Raw genomic sequence first — 24,413 nt, forward strand, 5'->3', positions numbered from 1 at the left:
AAAGGATTCGATCCTTCAGAAAAACTGCGTCAAGTCTGTTTGGGGGCAAAAATAGTGAACTCGGCGTGGCTTCAAGCTTGGGCGCGCTGTCCGTCGTTCTCCTGTGCACCAATCAGGAATGTCGAGGTGAGGCAGGGGGTGGTTTTCGAGGTAAAGAGCTGTGTTTCAGTCTACTGCGACATCTAGAGCAGGAAAAACAGGAACAAGGAACAGAGGTTAGTAAGCTCCTATGATGATGCTACGCTTACATGAAAAAATCAACGTCTTTATGAAGTGCTGATGAATATTTTTAGTATATTTAGGAGAATAAATCTGCTGAAGCCATTTTTTAAACCATATTCGATCCCAGGTTTTCTTAAGGAAGAGTGGCAACTACTGGGAGTAAATTCACCACATGAATCAAATCAGACATCTGCATTAACGTCACTCGGGAATAACTCTGTACCAGCAGGTGGCAGTAGTCTGCACTCATCACTCAAAAAGGAAAACAGAAGAAGCTGTAACCAAAGCAGCACGTGGCAGCGTTTCTTTCCTGTTTTCCTGAAAAACCAGGAAGTAGAAGATTCAACATTTTTCTTAGTGCTCACCTGTTGTGTCTGTGCCTGTGTCTCGGGTCCTCTGCTTGCCAGCCGGCTCAGGATGTTCCTCTCTGACATCTGGAGCCGCACGGCAACCGGTGGTATCCGGGCGATGGTCGCTGGGAGGCGGGTGACGTCCGCCTTCATGTCACTCAGCAGCTCCTCCAACTGCTTCAGCACTGAACAGAAAGACGGAGCAATAAGGAACCGCGGTCTCCGTGTGTCAGCGGAACATACTGATGATGATCCTTTAATTATTCAAATCGACTCTCAGAGTATCAACTGTCTTTTTCTGACTGACTCACCTTTGTGCAGGACGGCGTTGGCCGGCTTGTTCCCGGACATGGACTCCTTGCTGAGGTGCTGGTGGGACTCGGCCAAACACTCCACCTCGCTGAAGCGGGTGTTGAGGGCCATGGAGGGGTGGGAGGGGTCCTCCGACATGTTGAGGTAGGCGGCTCGGCGCAGCTGCTCCTCGATCACCAGCGCCTGCTCCAACAGCTGCAGGGGAGCGAGAAAGGAGGAGAGAGAATCCCAAATAAATACTTTAATTAATCATTAATATCCTGGATAAGTCTAAAACGTATCATTATTAATATCGAGAAAACTAAACTTTACATAACAGACATTACGAAACATTACTTCAGGACTCAACATCACATTTGAATTCGTACCTTGAACCTTCTGGCGAGGAACTTGTTCTTAATTTCCAGGAAGTTTCCTCTGTTCATTTCTCCTTTAAAAGGCTCGTTGAGGATGGCGAACTTCACGTCGTTCTGGATGTCCTGCCAGCGGGCGTAACCGTGTCTGGAGGAGGCCGCGGTCAAGGCGAACACCTGCTTCATTTCATGATGCTCAACGGAAACACTCAAACACACACTGTCTGTTACATCCACCGCACTGAGATGTGTCTGCGGGGTAAAGGATACTGTATGATGCCGGCCAGCAGCCAGTAATCGTGGCGCCGGTGCCAGATCTCGTTGGTTTTCTTGGTAACTGTGGCAGCTCGTTCCTCGTTCTGCCACAAGGAGTGAAGCTCTGAGAGGGAAAGAAGTAAAACCGTCAGCGATGAAATGAAAACGACTTCAGATCTATTTGTGTTTCCTCAGAGTGTGTCTGGTCGTACCTGTGAATCCTCCGTCTGCGATGTTGAACATGAATCTGGACTTGGATTTCTTCTTCTCCTCAGTGGCAGCTCCAGCAGCAGCAGCTGAGGCTGTTCCCTCCTTGCTGCCGTCTCCGTTCTGCAGTTTAGTCGCCTCCTCTGGTTTCTGAGCCTCCTTCTCCTCCTTCAGATCTGTAGCAGGAACATTAAAGGTCACTCGATTAGGAATACAGAGGGAATAACCAGGACAGCTGGGAGTGTAAATCAAGAAAACCGAAAATATTACAAAGGAAACGTCTTTATTCAACTGCAAAACTCAGCTTACTTATGTTTTTTTGACTATTTGTGGAATATTTAGAAAGAACCAGCAGTAAAAGGATTAATTTACCTTTCTTTTCGTCTGCAGGAGGAGTGGTTTCCATCTTTTCTGTCTTTTCTTCTGCTGCAAATTATAAAGAAACAGAACAGTTTTTATTACAGCTGGAGACAAATCAACATGACCACACTCAGGTCTACTTACATAACTCAGGAGGATTTAAATAAACAACAACAACAATAATACTAAATATTTATTAAAAAAACACTTGACAATGACAAAGTAACAAATTAATGTAAATTTTAGATTTAATTGATTTTAAGACTATTTAAAATTTTTAAAACTTGAGTTTTTCACAGCCATTTTGTTGGTCTATGAACTGAACTAATGTGGTTGACTTGATTTAATTTCACGTCTTTACACGTTTATTATACTTTAAAACCCATATTCTACTGAATTTTATCATATTTGTTCACGAGCGCTAAAAACACAACCAAGCAGGGTCTGAAGTAAACAATCCCAGTCTGTCTGGAGAGTAAATCTCAGAGGAGTATCTGCCACACTGGCTGGTAAACGTCTGTAGCAGAACAGTTATGTAATAAAACGCTCTGTTTCTGTTTCCGTCCTCTGAGTCAGAGTTTGACAGAAACAAACTCGCTAAGCTGGCAAATCAATCGATGTCAATCAATAAGTGCAGAACGGTGACAGGTGCCCATCACAGAGCTGATCAACGAGAGAAATCTGAAACAAAAACAGAGAATACTGAATAACCAGTTTTACCTTTGACCTCAGAGTCCTCAGCTTTGACCTCTGACCCCTCTGTCTTGGTCTCTGAAGGAGACTTTGTTTCGTCCCCTCCCTCTGGACTCTTCTTCTCGCCGTCTCCCTCCTTCTTCTCTCCGTCCTTCTCTTTGATGCTCTCTGCTTCTCCGTTGCTCGGTTTGTCCGTCTCCATCGGCTCCTCTCCGTTCTTCTTCTTCTCCTGCTCCGCCGACGGACTCTTCTCGTCGTCGTCTGGGATGGCGATCACCTGGAGGAGAAGTTCATTTTTTGATGCATCTTGAAAAGGAAGCTCCAGCTTTTATTCTTTGTCACAACAGATGCATCTTTACCTCACTGGCTTTTCCAGACTCTTTGCTGCTGTCAGCCTCCTTCTTCACCTCCTTCTCTCCATCCTTCACTGCCTCCTCGTTCTTTGAGGAGTCGTCAGCTACAAACAAACAGAAGAACAGATGTTTATTTACCGTCACCAGACATAAAAGTTTATTATAGGGCACTGAAGCCTGAGCAGTGTGCGTTACCTGGTGCAGGTGTGTTGGGCTGGGTGTCGGCGGGGGTGCCGGTGGATGGGGTTTTTCCTGGGGAGTCGGGCTGAGCGGCGACCTTCTTGTTCTCTTCCAGTTCAGCCATCCACGGCATCGACCACTGACCGTTCACATGCTCGAACTCCTGAACCTAAGAAACCAAACAAGACCAGAGTCAATAGAAACTCATCACTGTGATGTTTCTAAAAGTTTTATTTTAATAACACCCAACACAAATTAAGATTTCACTTGAAAAACTTGATGACACAAGTTTGTTACCTTTTTGCGAAATAAGCGACATAACGCCGATGCGCGTGAGGACATGTTGTCGGGACAATCCTTCCCTGGGGACGCCGTCTGCGAATGTCTCGGCCCCGTCGGCTCCGGGCTCACAGAGGTGACGCATAAAGAGAGAGACGTAGGCCCTGAGCGGAGAAGAGAACGCAAAATGAAGAGTTAATGAAGAATAAGATGCACACGCAAAGTAACTGTGAGGCTTTAATATGCAGAAAATAATCATCTTTCATAACATTTAACCTCTTTATATTTTATTTTGTAGCAGCGTTTCTTACTTGAACTCCTTCTCAGATTTCCCTCGCAGGTCTCGAACCAGCCACTGTGTGGTGAAGGCGTCTTGGGAGGCATCCCATAACGCATCACTGCGTTCAGGAAGGCCTTCCTCTGCCGAGAGTTGAAGCCCAACACCTGCCAAACAGCAGAAGAATGAAACCAAATGCTACAAGGGTACCGGATGAAATGCTGGAACACTGTTGAACCGTGAGAAGCAGCTCACCTCGATGTTGCCTCCCACCCTGGCCAGCAAGGGGGGCAGCGGTTTGTCTTTGTCGTTCCTCAGGCCCTTCCTGTTCGGCCTGCGGGAGTTGGCTGCAGAGAGGAATCAGGAGCAGCGTTAGAGGTGAACTCATTTGTGAATCACAAAGCAGGATTTGGTGCTTTACATTTATAAATATATAAATAAATCCCAGTGTTCTTTAAAACCAGCACATATGTTGACTCTTACCTTCTGATCGCTCGTCAAAGTCCTCGTCGCCCTCCTCAGATGCCACAGAGTAATCTGATTGGCCGTCAGACTGGTCATCCTGCCAATCAGCTGCAGGACAAAAACAAAAGGAGCATTTTTAAAGCTACAGTTCAATAAAAATAGGAAAAAATAATTTGAAGTTATTCAAAATGTATGAAGTTGTGTTTTTGTATTTGCAGGGTCCATGGTCTCACCTCTCCTCTTACCTGTGTCTTCTTGAGAACCATCGTTGTAGTTGACCTGTTTGCGGATACGCTTGCCTTTGCCCAGATTGCGAGCTAGATCCTCCTGCTGCTGCTCGTAATGGTGCCGCAGCAGCTTCTCCCAGTAGTCGGGATCCACGCTCTCCTCCTGCTTAATGATCTCCCGCTGCACCTCCTCCTCCTGAACATTGGAGAAAATAGGGTTAAGAGAAGGAAAGGTTTGAAAGATGCCAACAAATGTTCTAACACGACACTCGGTGCTCACCTCCTCCTCCTCGTCTTTGACCACATACTGAGCCACCTTGAAGGAGCTCAGGTACTCGTTCATGCTCTGCAGCTCCGTATCGTCAGTGGCGTCCTGGTTCCTGTCCAGCAGACGATCAATGGCCTTGTCGTCGTAGTGAATGATGCTGCTGTCCTCCTCTTTGTTCTCACCTGAAGACATCAGTTAAACATCTCAGTTCTCAGCATCTTCACTTTCTCCGTCCCTGCAGATGTGCTTTTTAATCTTTGCTCACCTTCACCCTCGTCCTTGAACAGCTCCTCGGTTCCAAACTTGAGGATGTCGTCCAGTTCCTGTTTGGATAAGGAGCCTGTCTTGGATCCAAGACCAGGTCGGACCACCAGATGAGTCAGCATCATCTTCCTCTTGGCAACCTGGCCATAGGAGTAAAGAAGAAATTAATTAATTAATTAATTACTAACTTAACAGTGTCTCTCTCTCAAACGCTGTTTTTAACTTCCTGTTTAGTAACATGTTAGACCACTGAGTTTTTGTGCCCTGCTTACCTGAGTAATCCTCTCCTCTACAGACGCCTTGGTGACGAAGCGGTAGATCATCACTTTCTTGTTCTGACCGATACGATGAGCTCTGCTGAAGGCCTGGACAGGAAGAGGAGGGATGATATGAGCAAACAGAGCACAATAAATTCAAACACATTAATGAGTAAATCAGATGTTTCTACAACTTTCCCATGTGTGTACTCTTCTCGTACCTGGATGTCGTTGTGAGGATTCCAGTCTGAGTCGTAGATGATGACAGTGTCAGCGGTGGCCAGGTTGATACCCAGACCTCCAGCTCTTGTCGACAGCAGGAAGGCAAACTGCTGAGCTCCGGGAGCTGGGGAACAGAAACGATTACAGATTGTAGAGATTAGATCAAGAGTGTTTTTAAGGTCAGGTTGAGAAGGTAAGAGTCACAAATCGTGTGAAGGGGGGGGTGCCACGTGCTCACCGTTGAAGCGATCAATAGCTTCCTGTCTCATCCCTCCTGTGATTCCTCCATCAATTCTCTCATATTTGTAGCCCTCATTCTCCAAGAAGTCTTCCAGAAGGTCCAACATCTTGGTCATCTGCAGTAAAAAGCACACATTTAAGGAAGCTGATGAGATTAGTAGCACTGAAAACTGTAAATACTAAATATCATGTTGAAGTTGCGTCTCCTGTGTCTGACCTGAGAGAAGATGAGCACTCTGTGTCCTCCCTCCTTCAGCTTCCTCATCATCTTCTGCAGTAACAACAGCTTCCCAGCAGCCTTTGTGAGAGCGTTGCCATCGTACATCCCGTTGGGCATCTTCGGAGCGTCCTATTTAGAGTGACAGATTCAATGTAATTTAAAAAGACAAAAATATGGATAAAATACATTAAAATATTTTTAAAGGCAGAAACGGAACATTCAAAAACAGAATCTCTCTATTTAAGCAACTGACTTTACTTTTATATCATTGGATTTTTGTTAAACTACTTTTTTCACAGAGTGATGATAGAAGTTAGGTCTGAAATGAGTTGGAGTCTCATCACATTATTTTTACAATAATAAATAATGGTTTCTCCCAGAGGTTTGAGTCGTACAATGGCAGCTGCGGGAAAGAGGTAGGGGTGGTTGCAGCACTTCTTGAGGTCCATGACAACGTTGAGCAGAGAAACCTGGTTTCCTCCTCCTTTGGTGTTGAGGGCCTCAAAGTTTTTCGTCAGGATAAACTTGTAGTACTTCCTACAAACAGAAGATACAAACATTTACACTTGTAATACACTTTTTTTTATACAGAAACATCTTTTCTTCTTTATCCCTTGTGACTCACTTTTGCATGGGGCTGAGCTCCACCCTGACAATGAGCTCGGTCTTGGAGGGCATGTGCTTGAAGACGTCGGCCTTCAGCCTCCTGAGCATGTGTGGACCCAGCATGTCGTGCAGCTTCTTGATCTGGTCCTCCTTAGCAATGTCAGCAAACTCCTCCAGGAAGCCCTCCAGGTTGCTGCAGACAGAGACGCAGACAGATGAGTGACTGAAGTGGGATTTTCCTGCCCTGTGGTTCTGAACAGTGACACTGCTGATAGCAACTACAAGAACCAGCTGCAGTGAATGTTGTTTGTTTTGTATAATTGCCAACTCTCAGAAGATGCCGAGTGTAAACTCAGTGTAGAACTCTTGCACCACATAGTTCCCTGACATTTTCCAAGACCAAACAGCACGCTGATCTGTTTGTAGCAAAACAAGCAGTGTTAATATTATTTTATAGCCTGTTTGTTGAAATATTTTAACATTTACACACTTTTTATGCAGTTTAGATTCAAATCTGGTTTGTTTTGCAGACTTTTCTATCCTTTGCTTATTTCCTTTGCTTATTTTCTCTTTTAAATTAGTGGATAATTTTAAGGCCTAACGGCTTCTACAAGTGGAGCAGGAGCAACAATTCAGAAAAAACATACATGTGCGACATTGGAAGCAGGGGGATGCATATGGACAACGATTTGTTTAAAGGGGTCACATACCAAAAAAGGTTGGGAAAATTCCTGTAAATCAGTCTGTGATACTGAATTATTGAGTCATTCATTATGGAGCCTACCTGAACCTCTCAGGTGTGAGGAAGTTGAGCAGGTGGAAAAGTTCCTCCAGGTTGTTTTGCAGAGGAGTTCCAGTCAGCAGCAGTTTGTGTTGAAGAGGGTAGTTGTTCAACACCCGGAAAAACTGTAGCAGAGGAAACGATGACAAACATGTTCAGAGCAGTTTCAGCTTGAGTGAGAGATCAGTTACACATTACACTTAATGCAGATGTGTTTACAGCTGTTACTAGAGACCAGCAGGCAGTATTTAATCACACAGTGGAGCTTAAAGCTTCACCACATTAAACCCTAGATGCGAAAAATTTGTCTGTACCTTGGACTGGTTGTTCTTCAGTCTGTGGGCTTCGTCCACCACCAGACACGCCCAGTCGATGGAGCCCAGGATGGCCATGTCGATGGTGATTAACTCATATGATGTCAGCAGGACGTGAAACTTGATCGACGAGTCTTTCTGTTGGAGAAAATCAACATAAAAGATGTTTAAAGAAACTCTTTTGTCTGCATTTCTTTTAGGGGTTCCTGTCTTCAGTGATGTCCTTGGCCTCTTACCTTCATTCTTGAGGCCTTCTTCCCTCCTCTGATGGCGTTGTCCTCGAAGGAGAACTCGTTCTCTCTGATCACTGCTCTGCTGTCTTTGTCTCCGACGTAGGTCACCACGTACATGTCAGGGGCCCACATCTCAAACTCTCTCTCCCAGTTGATGATGGTGGAGAGAGGGGCGCTGACCAGGAACGGCCCCTTGGAGTGGCCCTGGAGGGGAAAGTCGGCCTTGATAAGTGGACTAATACATACACAAAACTCTTGAGTTATTTCTAATGCAAATACTAGACTCCAAAAAAAAAAAGTCACCACCTTGACCTAACTAAGCAAATAGGTATTTTAGAAGCAGAAGCAATACAAGATCTTTAAAATGAATGCACATCTGGAGGGGAGATAATGTTGAGACATTGCAGAAGCTTATCGAAACAATGCCATGTCAAATGCGTGCTGTAATTACAGCTAAAGGTGGTCCAATGACATATTAAAGTATGTGACTATTTTTTTGGGATGGGCAGTGTATAATGCAATGCGCCCCTTCTTGTAAACATTAAATAAAAATCATCACATAAGCAGCCCGCCTGTGCCTTGTTCCTCAGTTGTTCCTAAATGTTATGTACATGAGTTCCTGACGGGAAGTGTATTCTGGCCTCCCTCCTTTAGGTGGCAGCAGCTACACATGATCAGTGTCTGAATGTTTATTGTTTGGGATCCAACTCAATGTAGTCAGATTTCACCTGACTTCTACAAAATGGATGGCTGGATGGCTCCAGGCTAGTAGGACGACAGCTACTGACAAACAGCTTCAACTACAACTATTGAGCTGAATCCGCACTTAATAGGTCAAATACACGAGTTTTAAGCTAAATAATAAACAAAAATCAATAAATATTACTTGGAAAACAAAAATTTGAATGTTATTTTTATGTTATAAGCCGAGTTGCAATAAGCCAGTTGAGAAGAAGCACGTTTGAAGCATCTGAATACGAAAAGTGCAGTTTCAGTGAGTGTCCCTAGAGGGAATGTAACACAAAGTTTTAAAATAAATAAACATAAATCAGTCTTTCGCAACCACTCACCTCTTTGTAGAGCGAGTAGAGGAAGACAGCGGTCTGGACAGTCTTTCCCAAACCCATCTCATCGGCCAGGATGGTGTCGGTGCCCTGAGCCCAGGAGAACCGCAGCCAGTTGAGTCCTTCTAGCTGGTAGGGATGCAGCGTTCCGCCCGTGCTGTCCAGGTACTCTGGCTGGCGTTCAAACTTAATAGTCGGCTAGGAACAAAAAAAAGAAGAATAAATAGAAAAAAAAAAAATATATATATATATATATATAAAAAGTGAGTCAGAGAAAACAAGACACATGTTTGACTCTTCACATCCTGACGGTTCCTCCCTGACAATGTCTCACATCTGTACAGAAACAACCTGTAAAAACTGAGGTCAGAGCCAAATTCTAACCTTTATCAGAAAAATACAATTTCATGCAAACGTGAACAATCCATTGTGTGGACTTACATCTATCACTGGGTTCTCAGGAGGTCTGTCCGGCTTCTTCACTCTTCCTTTCAACTTGATCTTCTTGCCGGGTTTCCCATCGTCTCCCATCATCAGCTCTCTGGAGCAAACGTACGGAGTGAGTAAAGCAGTAGGTGTAGAGGTTTATGCAGATGTATCTGCATCAGTTTCCCGTTTCTGTGTCTTACCTGTGGTTCCAGTACTGCAGCTTGTAGGTGTCAAACTCTGGTACGTCCATGTCCTCTGCCTCCCAGGTGGCCTGGTCGTAAGGCAGGTCTCTCCATTTGATCAGGTAGTGGACATTATTCTTCCTGTCCACACTGCAAAACAAGGCAGAGAAGAAAAATGTTTGACTTTAACAGTGGCAAGACAACAATATATAAACTATTACAAAGTTTGTAGCATTGTGCGAAGCTTCAGATTAAAACCTCTGCTAAAATTCGATAGGGTGTAATTAATGTATCTTTCTTGCTGACCTGTGGTTGAGGATGCGGTGGATCATCAGCCACTCCATCTTGATCCCAAAGCGAAGGTATTTCTCCTCCAGCTGTGCGTACATGGGGTCCTTGTTCTTCCTCTTGACGCTCTTGTCCTCTTCTCCATCGCCAAAGTCGATGGGTGGCGGTTCGTCCATGTCGTTCTTCCTCTGGTAGTTCCTGAACATCACCTGGCAATGGAGCTCCAGCTTTAGGGGAGAAAGAGGGAAAAAGGTCAGACAGAAGAAATGGATATGAAACGCGATCAAATAAAAACTATTTAGTCTTGTGTTTGTGTACAAACCTGGAGTTCTGTGACCCAGGAGCAGTGCCAGTATGACATGTTGGACCATTTGGCGAAGAACTCCCTCTCTGGCCGCCCTGCCAGCGGGGCGGGGTCGGGAGCATCGGCTGGAAGATCTGGAGGGCGAGGGACTGGAGTCGGAGGAGGAGGGTCTCCCCACCGCCAAGTCAGGATCTTCTGGACTTTCCCTTTCATGGGCGGACACTGGATGGAGCAAGAAAGAATATGCATTAATCTTCTTATTCTAAAAACTAAACACAAAATAACAGGAGCGTTCCTCTCCAAGCTTATGTAAAATAGTTCCAGAGACAAGTGTTTGTAGAGCTTGAAATTCTTAATTGAAGGTTAATGCAAATTCATTACTCAGCTCAGCTAAAGTGAGATTTTGTTAACAAACAATAACCAGGGGATAAGTGACACGTATCAATAAAAATGTCTGACTTGATTGTTCAAATTGGTTGTGATTTTCATCATTTTCTGAGCCACAGGTTGATGCCTTCAAAACATTGTTTTGTTCATGTTACATGTCACACAGAGGAAGTCTCTCCATGTTCTGCTGACAATATTGTTATTTTTACTACGCTGACCTAAACAAACACGGAAAAATCAAGTGGATCGATAAAACACTTTTCTAATCAAGCACTGAGCAGAAAGAGCACAAATATCCACTGGATCAATGTGAAGACACACTCAGCAGATCCAACAGCTCGGTCACCTCGTTTGACCCTGACTGACTCACCGTGCAGCGGGGGCAGATCCACTCTCCGTTGGGGATCTCTGGGAGCGGTGGGTTGAGGCAGTGGATGTGGTAAGATGACGGGCATGAGTCGCAGCAGAGCAGCTCTCCTCCATCTTTGCAAACTCTGCAGAACTCCATGTGGTGGTCGTCCTCCTCCATTTCTCCCGTTTCACCGTTGTCTTCCTCACCGTCTGAGCCCTCCTCCCTGGCCTCCCACTGGATGCCTTCCTTCTCCTGGGATAGAGAGACAGAAATGAAACACCACACATGAAGGCAGCATGAAAGGTTTTGCCTTAATAGATACTCTTTTAGTTGGGAGTATTCCTTTAGGTGTATAGGAACAAAAAGAGTCAGTCACATGATTAAAATTTAAAAGGTTTAAGCATGATGCTTACACAGTGTGGGCAGCTCCAGGTGCCCTCAGGTGCCTTCTCCATGTCAGGGTCCAGACAGACCATGTGGTACGCCCTGGGACAGGTGTCACACAGGATGATCTCTCCACCCTGCTGACAAACCTCGCAGTAGTCCTGGTGGTCTGTCTCATAGCCATCACCATCCTCTGCTTCTGATTTAACCACAGAAAGAGTTTACAAAAACACCTCCTATCATCTCACATTTATCAGACACACAGGATGTGATACGTGTTGTAATCCAGACTCTGCATTTATGACATTCTGCTGTGGTGTGTTTATGTTGTTTGTCAGAGGAAAACCCACTCGGTGAGTCATTTTCCCCCCTCAAGCCCACATTTCCTCAGTAACACCAACAGACTCAAATTGAAGGGTGTCACTGTGAAAATATAAATATCCATTTTACGAGTGCAAAACTGATCCTTCATGCTCATTCCTCTAGATTTACCGAAACTGAAACGTTGATCTTTAATCCATTGCATTTGTGAGTTCAACAGTCCACAAAAACCTGTAGCTTTCCACCTCAAGCCCTCAAAGAATAATCAAAACACAACAACTTCAGCAGAGTATTACCGCAGTGAAGGTGTCACGTCTCATCGAGAACTTATTGACCTCTTTCAGTTCAGCTGATCGTAATCCATCTGTGACGTCATTCAAGCTTGAGTCTGCTGACAGCAGCTACAGAGGATGCGTCAGTAGGCGTCAACCCAGACTAAGATGTTCTTCTAAATATACAAAACTCCACTGACTCAGTCACAGTGACTAATGTGTGTGTGTGTGCACACACCTCCTCATGTTGTTGTGCATTCTACAGATTTTTAATGTTTCACCCTGCACACAGTAATTACTATTCACCGCCGTGTGCTTAACCTTAAAAGCTTCAACTTTAACAGTGTGGATTCTATCTGCAGCAGCTTACGGCTGTCTCAGCAGGTTGAAGAATAAAAACAACCAGTGGGTTCGTCTCCTACAGGTCTCCATAATCGATGAAGGATGATTAATAAAAAGTTGTAAGAAAAAAGGGGAAATTAGAGGATGCTGTTGGAGAAGATAAAGAAGAACATACCTTTCTTCCTTTTGGGTTTGTTCTTGGGTGGCTTCTTTTTGCTCCGGCTGCTGCGACTGTTGGATCCCTCTGAGATGGAGACGCTGTTCAAGCTGCCATCCTCAAATTCACTGTCAACGTCAGGCTCATCCTCCTCGCTCTGCACACATAAAATGTCCAGTTGTGTTAGGAAAAACCTTCTCTACATGAACAGTGTGTAAGCACAAACAGAGAGTGGAAGAAAGAGGAGAGAGAGGAGAAATGTCCCGTACTGATGAGCGTTTCCTCTTGCTGTTGAAGCCTCCCAGTTTGATTTTGAGAGGAGCCACTTTCTTGGTCTTAGCATTGTTCTTCTTCTCTTGTGGTTTAGGGGCAGGCTTTGACTTCTTGCGGGCGTTAGGACCTGCAAAATGAAACAATAGGCAGACAATGATGTTTTTGTCTGGTAAGTGATATCTCAGGTCTTATATCATTCAACGTCTCCTGCCCACTGTACCTTTGCCTTCCTTGGTCTTGGCCTTGCGTAGTGGTGGTGCAGCAGGCTGCTCTACTGGTGCTGGTGGTGCTGCAGCAGCTGGAGCAACCTCTGCTACCATGGTGTCCACGGCTGCGGGGACATTGGCGGTAGCCAGAGCGGCGTTGGCAGCAGCTGCTCCTCTCAGTGGGTTGTTGGTGCTGAACTCGCGCCACTTAGCACCAAGAACCATCATCATTTTGGACACAGCAATCTTGGGGTTCTTGGCTGCGATGAGAGGCCTAGAGGAAAGGAAAATAAAAACATAGAATGTGGTCTGCTTCAATATTTTAAACATCAGCATTACCCAAAGACAGCTGTGAAAAAATATGCAGGTATAGCTCAATTTGACTAATTTGATGACAGACTTTCAGTCAATCCAAAAACCTAAAGGTGTTCTTGAGATGGAAAAGACAGTCTCCACCCTGATGAAGACTTGTTGTGGTTGAAGAAGGCCTGCATTTGTATTAGTATGCCCATTCATTTACATCTAGCAAACAGTTTTGTCTGCGTGTAAATACACACCTCACAAACTGGCTGAAGGCCTTGTAGTTGGTGAGGGAGCGGTAGTCTTCCTCTGTGAAAATGTGGTCGATGTCTTCCATGCCCCAGTCGTCCAGGAGCTGAGATGATGACTTTGGTTCCTACAAGAATCAACACAACAATAAATGAGAATAAAACACGGCACAGCTGTTTTTTCTTTACTGATGCTTTAATTCAGTGTGAACGTGGGGAAGTAGCAGAAAAGCTTTAATGTGAAAAGCTGTTCTGCCACAATTCAGTATGTGCTAAAGAAACAAAACGACTGGTGCCAAGTGTATTTCTGAATGTTACTATTCACAACAAAGAGTTTACACAAGAAGCTCCTAGCTGGATGATGACAGCATTGATTAATCACACACAGACTGAGTGACCAACATGTGGCACCAGCTGTGAACTAAATTGCAGTTGCATGTTAGGGTTGAACACAAAAGTCAAGCCTCCCAAACCTTTCAAAAAGCTTTTGTTCCCTTGCTGAACATCAGCGCGAGCCTCCACCTGAAGCATTTATTCCTTAAAATATGAGAAATTATGATGCCTTCAATGCTGAAACTGGCTGAGGTATAATACACTATATTATACTTTGCATAACATCTGAATTTCATTTCAAACAACCACTGAGCTTCCTCCTTTTAAACTAGTTCACTAACTCCATTTACATGACTAAATGGCTCTGAAATTACCAAACATTATTATAAGCATTATTTATACTCCTAACTCCCTCCCTTACACTAAACAGCCCAATGATACAGATAAAATTCAGACAATAAGTTTGCCTTTCAGTCAGCGTTTTCATTCAAAATGTGCAAACATTACTTACTAAGGCATTAACTACTAAGAAAATAAAGAAAAGATATGTACTCTGACATAGTAAACAATCACTTCTGAGTGTGAGTCATAATAAAGTAATTAAAATAAATAAAGGCTAAAATCTGAGTTTGATTTTTCTGCCAATTATTTTCTTCAACAGTTAAACTGAATTTTTTCTGTACATATTTTCCACAGTCAGAATTCATAAGAGCCAAAGTTAACTTCTTCAGTGCTTGATTTATCCAACTAACTGTGCAAAAATATTCACCTTCTTATCATGTAAGACAAATACAAGATGCAAATCCTCATGACTGAGAAGCTGGACACAAAATGTTTAATAAAGAAATGTCATAAATCTATGCTACGTGTAAATATTTTAGTCAATTAAATTCATTTGTTAGGGAATATGGGGCTTTTCTCCTAAAGCCTAGAGGCTCTGAGTCGGTGAGCAGTGAAGTTAATTTCAGCTTCTACCAGTATGATGAAGACACTTCTTTCACCCCACCACACTGCACCTTCCTCACCCATAAGCCTCTTCTGCTTCCCATTTCTCTGCCTTACAGAGCGGGCTTCAGGCTCGCTGGAGGGCGGCTCTGCCAATGAATCAAAATGTGTTTATCTAACCAAAAAGAAAAAGGGTCAAGAGCGCAGTGCGGCACTAGGCAGAGTTGCCATGGTAATAGCATATATTCCTTACATACCCACCACAGACACACGCCTCACCACCCCTTGCATAAGTGTCATTACCTACGAGGCCTCTGATTGGCCGCCAAGCTCCAAGTCCACCAGACACATCTCTTTGTTTAACCGTCTCTCATATCACTCATATCTGTGTTTGTCAAACCATGACCTGCTTCATTACAGGTACACACAGTCAATAAGTGCTGGTCATGGAGCACAGAAAGGGCTGGTTTCTCCAACAGGAGAACCTTTAGAAACTGGACCATGTTGTAGATGCTTAACATTTAACCCAAATCGCTTCACACAACCCTACTGCCAGCTGGATTAACACCGTCTCAAAAACCGGAGGCTCAGCCTCATGTTGTTTCAGTACATTTATGCATTGTTCAGTTTGGCAGACACTCACCACATTTTAAAAAGAGCCGCTCCAATGCTTTTACATGTTTTGGCCCATTTACGTCAACTCACATATGCTTCACATCACAGCCAATTATTTTGAAATGCTGCTGCTCTGTTTTACAAATTTGAACATACTTGTTCTCCCTCCTACATCAGCAGGCATATTGGTGGTGTATTAATTTCTGTACAACATGAAAATCCACTCGCAGGCCCCAAAAACCCGCTAGAATTCAACAGTCCAACAAGTCTACATTCATTTCTGTCAGAACTGACGTTGTTGTTTTGGTAAAACACTGCTGTTTTAAATCTGCCTGCACTTAAACAGCATCTCCACACAGTTCAGGACAACACAGACAAACAAATACAGATGTGATGTTCACATTCATATGATGGAGATACTAGCATGTTTCTCAGCGGTATGCTGACTGATTATTTTCAGACATAAATGAAACCAATAGTTAAAAATAAAGAGAATGAAAGTCAACGTCTATAGCTGGGGAGTAATACAAAACAAAAAGACTCCTGTTAGCCAAACAGTCCTTCAACTCCAACCAAGCGTGTTTTAATTTCATAACAATAGTCACCCTGTGACTAGATATCAAAAATTTCCCCATACTTTCACTGTTGATACCATTGATCATTCTGGAATAAAACCTGTGTCTAAGTCTGTCAGAAGAACAATCCAATATTGCAGAACTTAGTTCAAACGGACTGTCAAATAAATACTTCCCGTCTGTATCTTTGGAGCTAAAGGTTTTCAGATATTATCAGCATGAATGCAGGTGATGTGGCTCTAAAACACTATAACACACACACACACACACACACACGTATCCTTCATCTAATTTGCTTACAGAGTTGTCGTCATCGTCGTCGTCCTCATCTTCCTCTGGCTCTGGGTCTTTCTTCTTGGAGGCGCTGCGCTCGGCCCCGATGCTGCTCCTCTTCTTTTCTTTGCCGCTACTGGCTCTCTTCTTCTTCTTGCGCCCTGGAGTGTAGTCGCTGCCCTCGCTGTCAGAGCGATGGGCCAGGCCGCCATCTTCTGCCTCCTCTACCCCACTCACGTCCATGGGCTCTGGGGAGCTGATGGGAAGTTCCTACAAAAATATAAGTCAGCAAACTCAGACTAAAATGTTCAACACATAGGAAAAGTGATCCCACATTGGAAGTTTTGGCATGTGGACAATAAATGGTGCAAAATTAAGCATTTTTTCCTAAAGGAAACAAACAGGGATTTAGATAATTTCAGAAAACCTAGGGCCAAATAGATATCAATTACAAATGTACCATAATATTGTGCATGAAAATGATTTGCCTGCACTGCACAACGGAAACTGTTTATAAGCACCCTGGTCTCTGTACGGGTGAAGCTGATGGAGGTGAATAGAGAGCTACAATTATATTAAGCAGGTTTACAGTGTCTGAATGATCAAAAAGGAGACTCAGCAGCTTTTCTAACCCTAACATATCTACTACTGTGCAAAGCATTAACCCTTCTACTACTGTGCAGCAAATTTGACTTTGTTGGCTGCTTTGCCTACATGAGAAGACTATCAAAACCGGCACAGAATTTTTACTGCACAAAAACATGAACTTTTAAAAAAAGGTGTGTGGGTTTTAAATGACTGGACACTGCATTAAGAACAGATGTGATTAGATATTTGTCCTACTTTACTACATTAAACGCATCTTTACCTCTCTGCGCGACCGCCGCTTGCTGCCCTTGCTCTCTCTGCTCTTCTTGGCCTTTTTCTTCTTCTTCACCTTCGGAGTCTCATTCTCGGAGAGCTCCTCTTCTTCGTCATCTGTAAATCAGGTCAGAGGAGATGCTTCATGGTTAACACACACACACGCACAGAGGAGGCTGTGTGATAACATTAGTGAAGACAGAGTGGTGAAGATAGCATGCATATCAGCAGACACTTGCATATCCAGCTGGAAACAAAACACCAGTCACATGCTGGTATATTTTGGCTTTTGGTTTGTTTACCTGCTAAATAAACAACAGCTACTCTCATGTACTGGTGTAGTGAGCAAATGTATTTTTAACCCAAGCCAGGGAACAAAGTTTCCACATAAAGAGGATAATTTAGCCATCCTTCAACCACATTCACCTGATGTCAAAAGGTATAAAACAGCCCTTGATTTGAGGGTTGAAATATAAAAACTAGCAGGACTTTAACTCTTTAAACTCAGCACTATTAAATGATAAGCTAGAGGTTTAGGTTACTGCCACACATCAGTCCAGTTTGTTGAACTGCCTCGGTGGCTGCATAGTGAAGCGGTGTAGCACTCAGAACCCATTAATGTAATTGATTATGGTAAAAAAAAAAAAAAAAAAAGTAAATGGCAAACTGCCATTAAGATGCACCTGATAAGGAAGAAGCTATAATGTGATGAGCTTTTTAGGTCATATAAAGGAGACTGAGCTGTGTGTGAGCATGAGTGAGCAGGCTCACAACTGTAAATGCAACTTGAAAAAAACGTAGCCTAATATAATCATTGTTTAAAAAATCCTGAGCTCACAGTGAAGGTCTTTTTCTATGCTCAGTGTACTTTGTAGAAGGACTCAGGTCCAAAAAGTACCTTTGAGCTGGGATCATCTTAGTCCACACACTTACAGTTTGGGTAAAGTCATTTTTAGCTTTAAACTGTTTTGCAGGAAAGAAGTTTAGAATCAAGTTTGACCCATCTTGGAATTACATGCTCACACATTACTGCATGGGTAACAATAATCTGAGGACAAAATATGATAAATTCATTCATAACCTGACCTTGATATGAAGTAGAAAATGGATGAACACAAATTTTACATAACATTAGAGGTCTGGAACAATAGAATCAGACATACATAATAGGTTATGTGGCAGGATAAAGGAAATATTGAAGAGCTTTGTCCGTTTTGGGGAAACTGAAATCAGTGCAGTGAACCTTTTTACATCTGCAGACACTAGATTTAATTACATTTCCTGATTACACTTGAGGATACTCTAGATTTACTTACTTACGTACTCTACTTAAATCTAAATTTAAGGTACTTGTACTTTACTGGAGTCATTTTATGTTACTTTTTTCTACATTTATTGGACAGCTTTAGAAAGTCATTCATTGTTGCATATGCAGATTCTCAATGCAAAATCGAATCACCTGATAACTTCTGATGTACATTTCTGAATTAACCACTTGTCAGTACATAACATTGGTCTAATCGCTGCTGTTTTTGCCTCTTATTTAGTTCTTTGTCTTGACTAAACGAGTACATTCATGTTATCAACAGCATCATATTGAAGTTAGTGTGAAATACTTTTTTCAGACTATTTATGCTGCGAGTTAAGTTTTAGTCTTACTTGTTATATTGTTTTGGACAAACACTTATGTATTTATATGTTTATTTCTACCAGCTCCAAATAAAAAGTACACTTCCTGATTATACTTTTACTTTACATTATCAATGTAAAGTAAAAGTGAGTATTCTTTAAATCTGGTATCTGCAGTAAAGTACTTTCTCCACCACAGTTTGTGTTTTATTACAATGACAGTGTCTGATGTTAGAAGATGAACTAAAAATAAACGTGGGCGTTGAACGCACCTTAAAATGTCTGAATTTAGCCCGATTGTCCTCATATTTCTGTAGAAAATTGCCTTGTGATAGTTTAATATTGCATTTATACCATATCGCTTGTCGTGTTATTACAAAAATGAGGATGTTTGACTGTTAAAACCCTCTTTTTGAGGGGACTTAGCACTTGAAGCTAACTTTCATTTGATTTATGGTCCCCCTACGACGCCCTCGACTGAATTATGCTAAACGTAAACAATACAACCTTCGGCTACAGCAACTTGTGCAAACAAGGATTAATTTAAGAAGATAAAACTGTCAGATTATAATCTAGATATCTTTACAGTACACTGTATTATTTTACTTTCCCCCACACACTGAAGCCGGCCATGAGGAGGGGAATGCTACAGAACGTCATCCGCCAGCTTCCAAGCTAACTGGCTGCCTCCATCTTGTCATCGACACGTAAAAAATACCGGTAGCCGGCTAATGCTAGGCCCCGGTAACATGCCGGTTAGTCGGCGTGACTTCACGACAATGCAGCTATCGTCCATGTCGCCTTTTGTTGTGGTAAAACTGTGATTTTTTTAAAAGGGGTTCAACAGCAGCGCGTCAACGGAAAGAGAGACTTTGCTAACGTTAGCTACGCGGTAATTAGCAGCATCGACTAGCTAGCAGCGAGCGCTTTGCTAACAAAACATGATTGATATGAATGTCAGAAAACATCTGCCCATGCTAACCTACCAGCAGGGAACATTAGCAATTTAAGCTAACAAATGAGCCGTGTCTTACCGTGCAGTAACCGGTCCTCGGGGGCTCCATAATCATCTCTGTCATCGTCGCTTCCAGACATAGTGGACAGCAGAAAACTTTCTATTTAGTTAGCTAACAGTTTAGCTAACTAAATAAAGTTATTCGTTTATGAAATAATCCAGATTTATGGCGAGTCTTGAGTAGGTCCAGGTCCAAGTGTGTGTTGTGCAGTTAGGACAGGGCAGCCGGCCAGAGAAAGAAGTAGAAGAAAGAAAACGGAAGTGAACATAAAGATAAAACACGGAGCGACATAAACAGTCTCCACATGTGCTGCTTCTCTTCTGGGCGATAAATCTAACTTTACCTGGCTACCACACACGGATTAGCACCCTCACCCTCTCACTCCATCTCTCCGTTCAGATGACATGCCATCTTGCCACTATCGTTAGTTTCCGTCCCATTAGCATGCGTGCTAGCCGGGCTTGACCGGCGGCCAGGTTCAGCTTGGAGACAAGAACCGAGCCGCTCACACAGCATCCAACTTACCTCGAACCCCCCTCAGTTTACCAGCTCTGGCATGTGAGGATATCTGCTCCACATCATCTCACCCTGACTCAAGTCAATTCACAAACAATACAGAAAAAACCCAAACTGACATACTCACAAGTTGGGTCCACACAGCTTCCAAACACAGGAACTCCGGGCCCAGTTTGTGTACCAGTCCGTACTTGGAAGCTCTTTCCGTGAAGGTAACGGTGTACATACAATTTAAATATATTTCCGTGTTTTTGTGGCAGCGTGTGCGCACGACGACGTCTCCTCTTTCTCTCCCTCGCACACTACACACACCCCGCGCGCGCGCACACACACACAAAGAGATCAGGGGGCAGGCATCCCATAATACCCCCCTCCATACACACACACACACACACTCACTTCAGTCACCCCTCCCCCACTCTGCATAGTTACCTTGCAACGTACAGACCATAATAGTCAACTCACCCCCTCCCTCTCCTACAGTCTCTTCCCCATTCCTCCATGCATGCAAACCACCCCCCACCCCACCACACACCTCCACCCCCTCCCTTAGCAACCGGGGTTACCATAGTGACGCTCACCCCCCCTCCCACCCCCGTGCGGCATCCCATAATAGTAATGAGCGCAGTCACTGACATCCCACAATAAGCATAACTCCAAAAAGAGAGAGATAGGAGAAAGGAGGGGGGAGAAAAGGAAAAGCGTCACATGGCAACTGTGTGTGCCACATGACTGCTTAACTTGAGTGTGCACGTTTGCATGTATGCAGCACTGTACTGTACACGAGCACGGCTGCTGACACCGTGCACAGGATGTTGGTGCAACGCCACCGTGGTAAAGCTCCCGAAAAGTGGGTGAGACCAGGTGAGCCAGGTGTAACACCCGCTCTGGGCTCCTGTAAATCCGTGACTCACCATCGGTGCAGCCTGTGCACCAGCCCTCGGAGGCAGAGCGGAGTAGTCTTTAAAAAACAGAAAACACTCTGGTGTGCAGGTCAGAGGCGGGTTAAAAAGTCAACTTACAGGCTGAGCCCAGCAGTGAGGTCCACAGGCAGGGGTCACGGGGGTCAAACTGCAGTCAAAACCTTCCAGTCTGCAGCCATGAAAACGCACAAGAGCCAAGCCAGCAGCTGAGTTAAGCTGTCGGCACACACACACACACACACACACACACACACACGCTGGCCTGCTCCACAGACTGCTTGGGAATACGCTGCAGTCAATGGTGGGAAAACCGTCTGGGTCGTAGACTGTGTTTTCCCACCATTCAGTGTCTGTTACTTTTAGACTGTGGGGTAAAATGCACAACTGTTTGTGTTTAGTTCGGCACAGATGCACATGAACGGTGGTTGTTAAACGGCGTGCACATCGTCGAGTCGGGAGGTCCATTTTTTGGGGGGGGCAGGTGATGTCTCTGATGACAAATGAGCAAAACAAAGTTCAGCACCTGTTTTATCACAACACAACATGTGGACGCTCAATAGGTCCAAATCTGGACCTGAATCTATTTATAATCACTGTAATAATAAAGTGATAAGGCTGTAATTACCTCTTCTATGATCAGCTAATCTATATAATCTGTGTATTTTCATTAACAGTTCAGCTGATAAACTAAAATATTCATATTTGAGAAGCAGAAATGAGAGAAATTTGACATATTTACAGAAAGAAAACAATCAAAGTAGTTGAATTGTTTTTCTCGCTCTTACCATAGAAGTTCTGCAGGTGCACCACTACGACATGCATGCACACGTCTCATGGAAATGCAAAACTACTGACAAACACCAGTAGGATCAGCATCTGTATGTATGCTGCAGGTGTGTAAGCCGGTACCTTTGTTATGTTTAAGATATTTTGGACGACATCCCAAAACCCTGGGGTGATGATAGTATATGAAACACATTGCTGGCTTGCAGTCGGTGGTCCAGTTCACCCCAAAGGTTCTGTGCAGGCCTTTTATGTTCTTCTGCACCTAAGGAGAAAAACGCGTCTTTATGGAGAAGGCTTTGTAGCCGGGCCTTTCCCAAACGATTGACACCAAGCTAGAACACACTATTGTATGCTGCAGCTTTCCCATCGCCCAGATCAAACAATGAGAAAACACAATGTACACACACTGATGTCCACATACATTTGACCAGAGCATGAGTTAGAACAGAAAGGACAATAGCAGGTTCGGAGGGAACGCTGCAGGAAGCAGAGACGACAGCTGGCAGTAATTTCCTAAGGTGAACGTGGATTATTCACTCATTATGACTTATTGTGCAGAAAATACCAGTTTCTTGCACAGCTCTGACCACTGCAGCCAGTTAAAGGATTAATCATGAGGTTGCATTGCACACACTCATCACTGTGTTGACACTTTTAACCTTCTTCAAGCTGGTTATACTAAAGGTGTCTCTCTCTCGCTGTCGCCTCTGACTCAGCACACCTTCATTTTGATTTGTCTTTGTCTCGTGGCCTCTTCTTTGCCCCGCCGTGGAGAGAAACCCCCCGTACTTTATTCCTCTCACCCCGGCCGACACAAAGAACAGCTTGAAAGAATAACTTCTCTGTCTTTCCTTTCTCTCCACGCCGTTCTCTCTCTCCCTTGGTTTGCCATCTCTCCCCCCTTCCCCCACTCTTCTCTTCTGCTTGACTATGGACACAGTGTTCATGTGTGCATGTTTGGGGAGGTGTAGGATGGTGGGTGTGGGGGGGTAACATCCCATAATCACCAATCAGAAGGATACTAAGGGGCAGTTGTCATAGAAACCTCGTGCACGGCTCTTGACGCCCCTCCCACCCCCCAGCACACACAGACAGCACACTTGCAGAATTGCATATCACATAATGAAAATAATATCATTCTGAGTCAAAGAGGGAGGGGGTGGAGGGGAGGGCAACTACAGACCATAATAGTGCTCCTGTGCTGCTGGTCGCCATGGAAATGGTGGTGGTGGCAGGGGAGGGAGGAGGGTTACAGGCGGGGTCAAATTACCATGTAAGTCAAAATACATACCATAATATTTCTTGACTGCTCCACCTCCCTCCCCCCGTCCTACGCTCCACCTATCCTGGCCCACAGTGAACGCTCTGAAGCTGCACCAGATAACAAAGTGCAAATGGATTTGATCAGACCCAACATGTCTGCCACATGAGATAACGCACGGCAGCGACAGACAGAGGGAGAAAACAGAGAAGAAGAAAAATTAGATTTGGACGTCTGGGTTGGTCCAGATCAGGTCCCCGGAGGCTCAGGAGTGCTGGTCATGCTGTGAAGTTCAAGTCTGCCTCGTGGCCTTTTCATCCACTGTTGTCTCCCAAATGCTTTTTGGGCTAAAACACAAAATTGAAAGATCTTGAAAATGTGGAGAACGTCTCAATAATCCATCAGAGGATGATGACACGTCTATTTCTGTCACTTTTCAGTGAACAACCAAGTGCAGCGCTGTGTATTGCTTGCAGACCAGTCAAGTTGCTGTTTACGTGCATGTTCAATAATAATAATAATAATAATTATTATTATTATGTTTAACCAGATTCTATTGAGTTCATTCAAGAGTCCAAGCTGAATTTGGGCCAGTTGTAAGGAAATTTTCTCCAGCTGTTCCTGAGATATTGCTTGATGAGATTTGGAAAAACAGGAATTGGATGAACATGAGGTGGCTGTGACCTTTGATCTTTGGCCAACAAAATCTAATCAGTTCATCATCGAGACTAAATGTAAGTGTTCCTTAGTTATTACATTCACAAGTTTAGAGTGGCTGGACGAGTGGATGGATAAACCTGAGAACACAATCCAGATTAATTAATGTGTGATTATGGTCACATTATGATCTGTGTGAGCGACGTGTTCATGTGATGAGACACTGGAAGAGAAACAGGGAGATTCACAACTGACAATCATGATGTCAATATACACGGCTGGACAAACCTTAGCCATACTCTTGTTCGTCCGCTGTTCTTGTTGTGAAAGCAACAACAATACCTGTTGTATTTCCGGCTCCAGTACCAGGATGCAGGCAGCTGGGACAACATTTCTGCTCCACTGTGAAAAGGCAAAGCTGTCGTAGAGAACGGTCGAGGACAAGGAACTGGATGTATAACAAAAATCCACAACAATCTACAGTTTACAACAGCTGCTGAGATATGCAACTAAAAAACAAAAATATCAACCTCAATGTGGCACTAGAGGAAAAGTCAGGAGTAGGATTGTTTTATC

The 24,413-nt window shown here is 43.9% G+C and overlaps 1 protein-coding gene across 5 annotated transcripts; it reads right to left on the reverse strand.

The window, feature by feature from the left end:
* Positions 1–20,597, reverse strand: LOC113154010 (chromodomain-helicase-DNA-binding protein 4-like). Of its 5 annotated transcripts, none has more exons than XM_026347985.1 (41): positions 20,338–20,597; positions 19,713–19,868; positions 17,057–17,166; positions 16,216–16,458; positions 13,457–13,575; positions 12,914–13,173; positions 12,690–12,820; positions 12,439–12,577; positions 11,358–11,524; positions 10,963–11,196; positions 10,224–10,427; positions 9,920–10,128; positions 9,632–9,763; positions 9,444–9,543; positions 9,009–9,200; positions 7,942–8,142; positions 7,706–7,843; positions 7,395–7,516; positions 6,630–6,803; positions 6,400–6,541; positions 6,002–6,133; positions 5,783–5,900; positions 5,544–5,668; positions 5,338–5,430; positions 5,067–5,205; positions 4,814–4,983; positions 4,540–4,729; positions 4,325–4,414; positions 4,097–4,188; positions 3,876–4,008; positions 3,583–3,728; positions 3,301–3,454; positions 3,112–3,209; positions 2,780–3,029; positions 2,072–2,125; positions 1,705–1,875; positions 1,508–1,616; positions 1,253–1,385; positions 884–1,079; positions 588–757; positions 1–182 (listed from the first exon to the last, which is right to left on the reverse strand). In XM_026347985.1, the coding sequence occupies exons 2-41, from the start codon at positions 19,771–19,773 to the stop codon at positions 171–173; spliced, it is 5,853 nt and encodes a 1,950-aa protein (XP_026203770.1). In that variant the 5' UTR covers positions 19,774–19,868; positions 20,338–20,597; the 3' UTR covers positions 1–170. The 5 variants fall into 5 exon arrangements, with proteins under 5 accessions (XP_026203770.1, XP_026203771.1, XP_026203767.1 ...); XM_026347986.1 differs by having other exon boundaries at positions 4,552–4,729; positions 11,358–11,527; XM_026347982.1 differs by having other exon boundaries at positions 11,358–11,527.
* Positions 20,598–24,413: the final 3,816 nt, after the last annotated feature.

Source organism: Anabas testudineus, chromosome 11, assembly GCF_900324465.2.
Source record: "Anabas testudineus chromosome 11, fAnaTes1.2, whole genome shotgun sequence".
Classification (NCBI taxonomy): domain Eukaryota; kingdom Metazoa; phylum Chordata; class Actinopteri; order Anabantiformes; family Anabantidae; genus Anabas; species Anabas testudineus.

What these genes read in the sequence shown, in the direction of transcription:
- LOC113154010 (XM_026347982.1), bottom strand. Translation starts at nt 19,773, where the DNA reads ATGTCTGGAAGCGACGATGACAGAGATGATTATGGAGCCCCCGAGGAC. An exon ending in TGAAGAACAACCAGTCCAAG is followed by an intron (nt 7,517 to 7,705) that starts GTACAGACAAAT and finishes CCTCTGCTACAG; the next exon opens with TTTTTCCGGGTGTTGAACAA. An exon ending in TCAAAGACGAGGAGGAGGAG is followed by an intron (nt 4,730 to 4,813) that starts GTGAGCACCGAG and finishes TCCAATGTTCAG; the next exon opens with GAGGAGGAGGTGCAGCGGGA.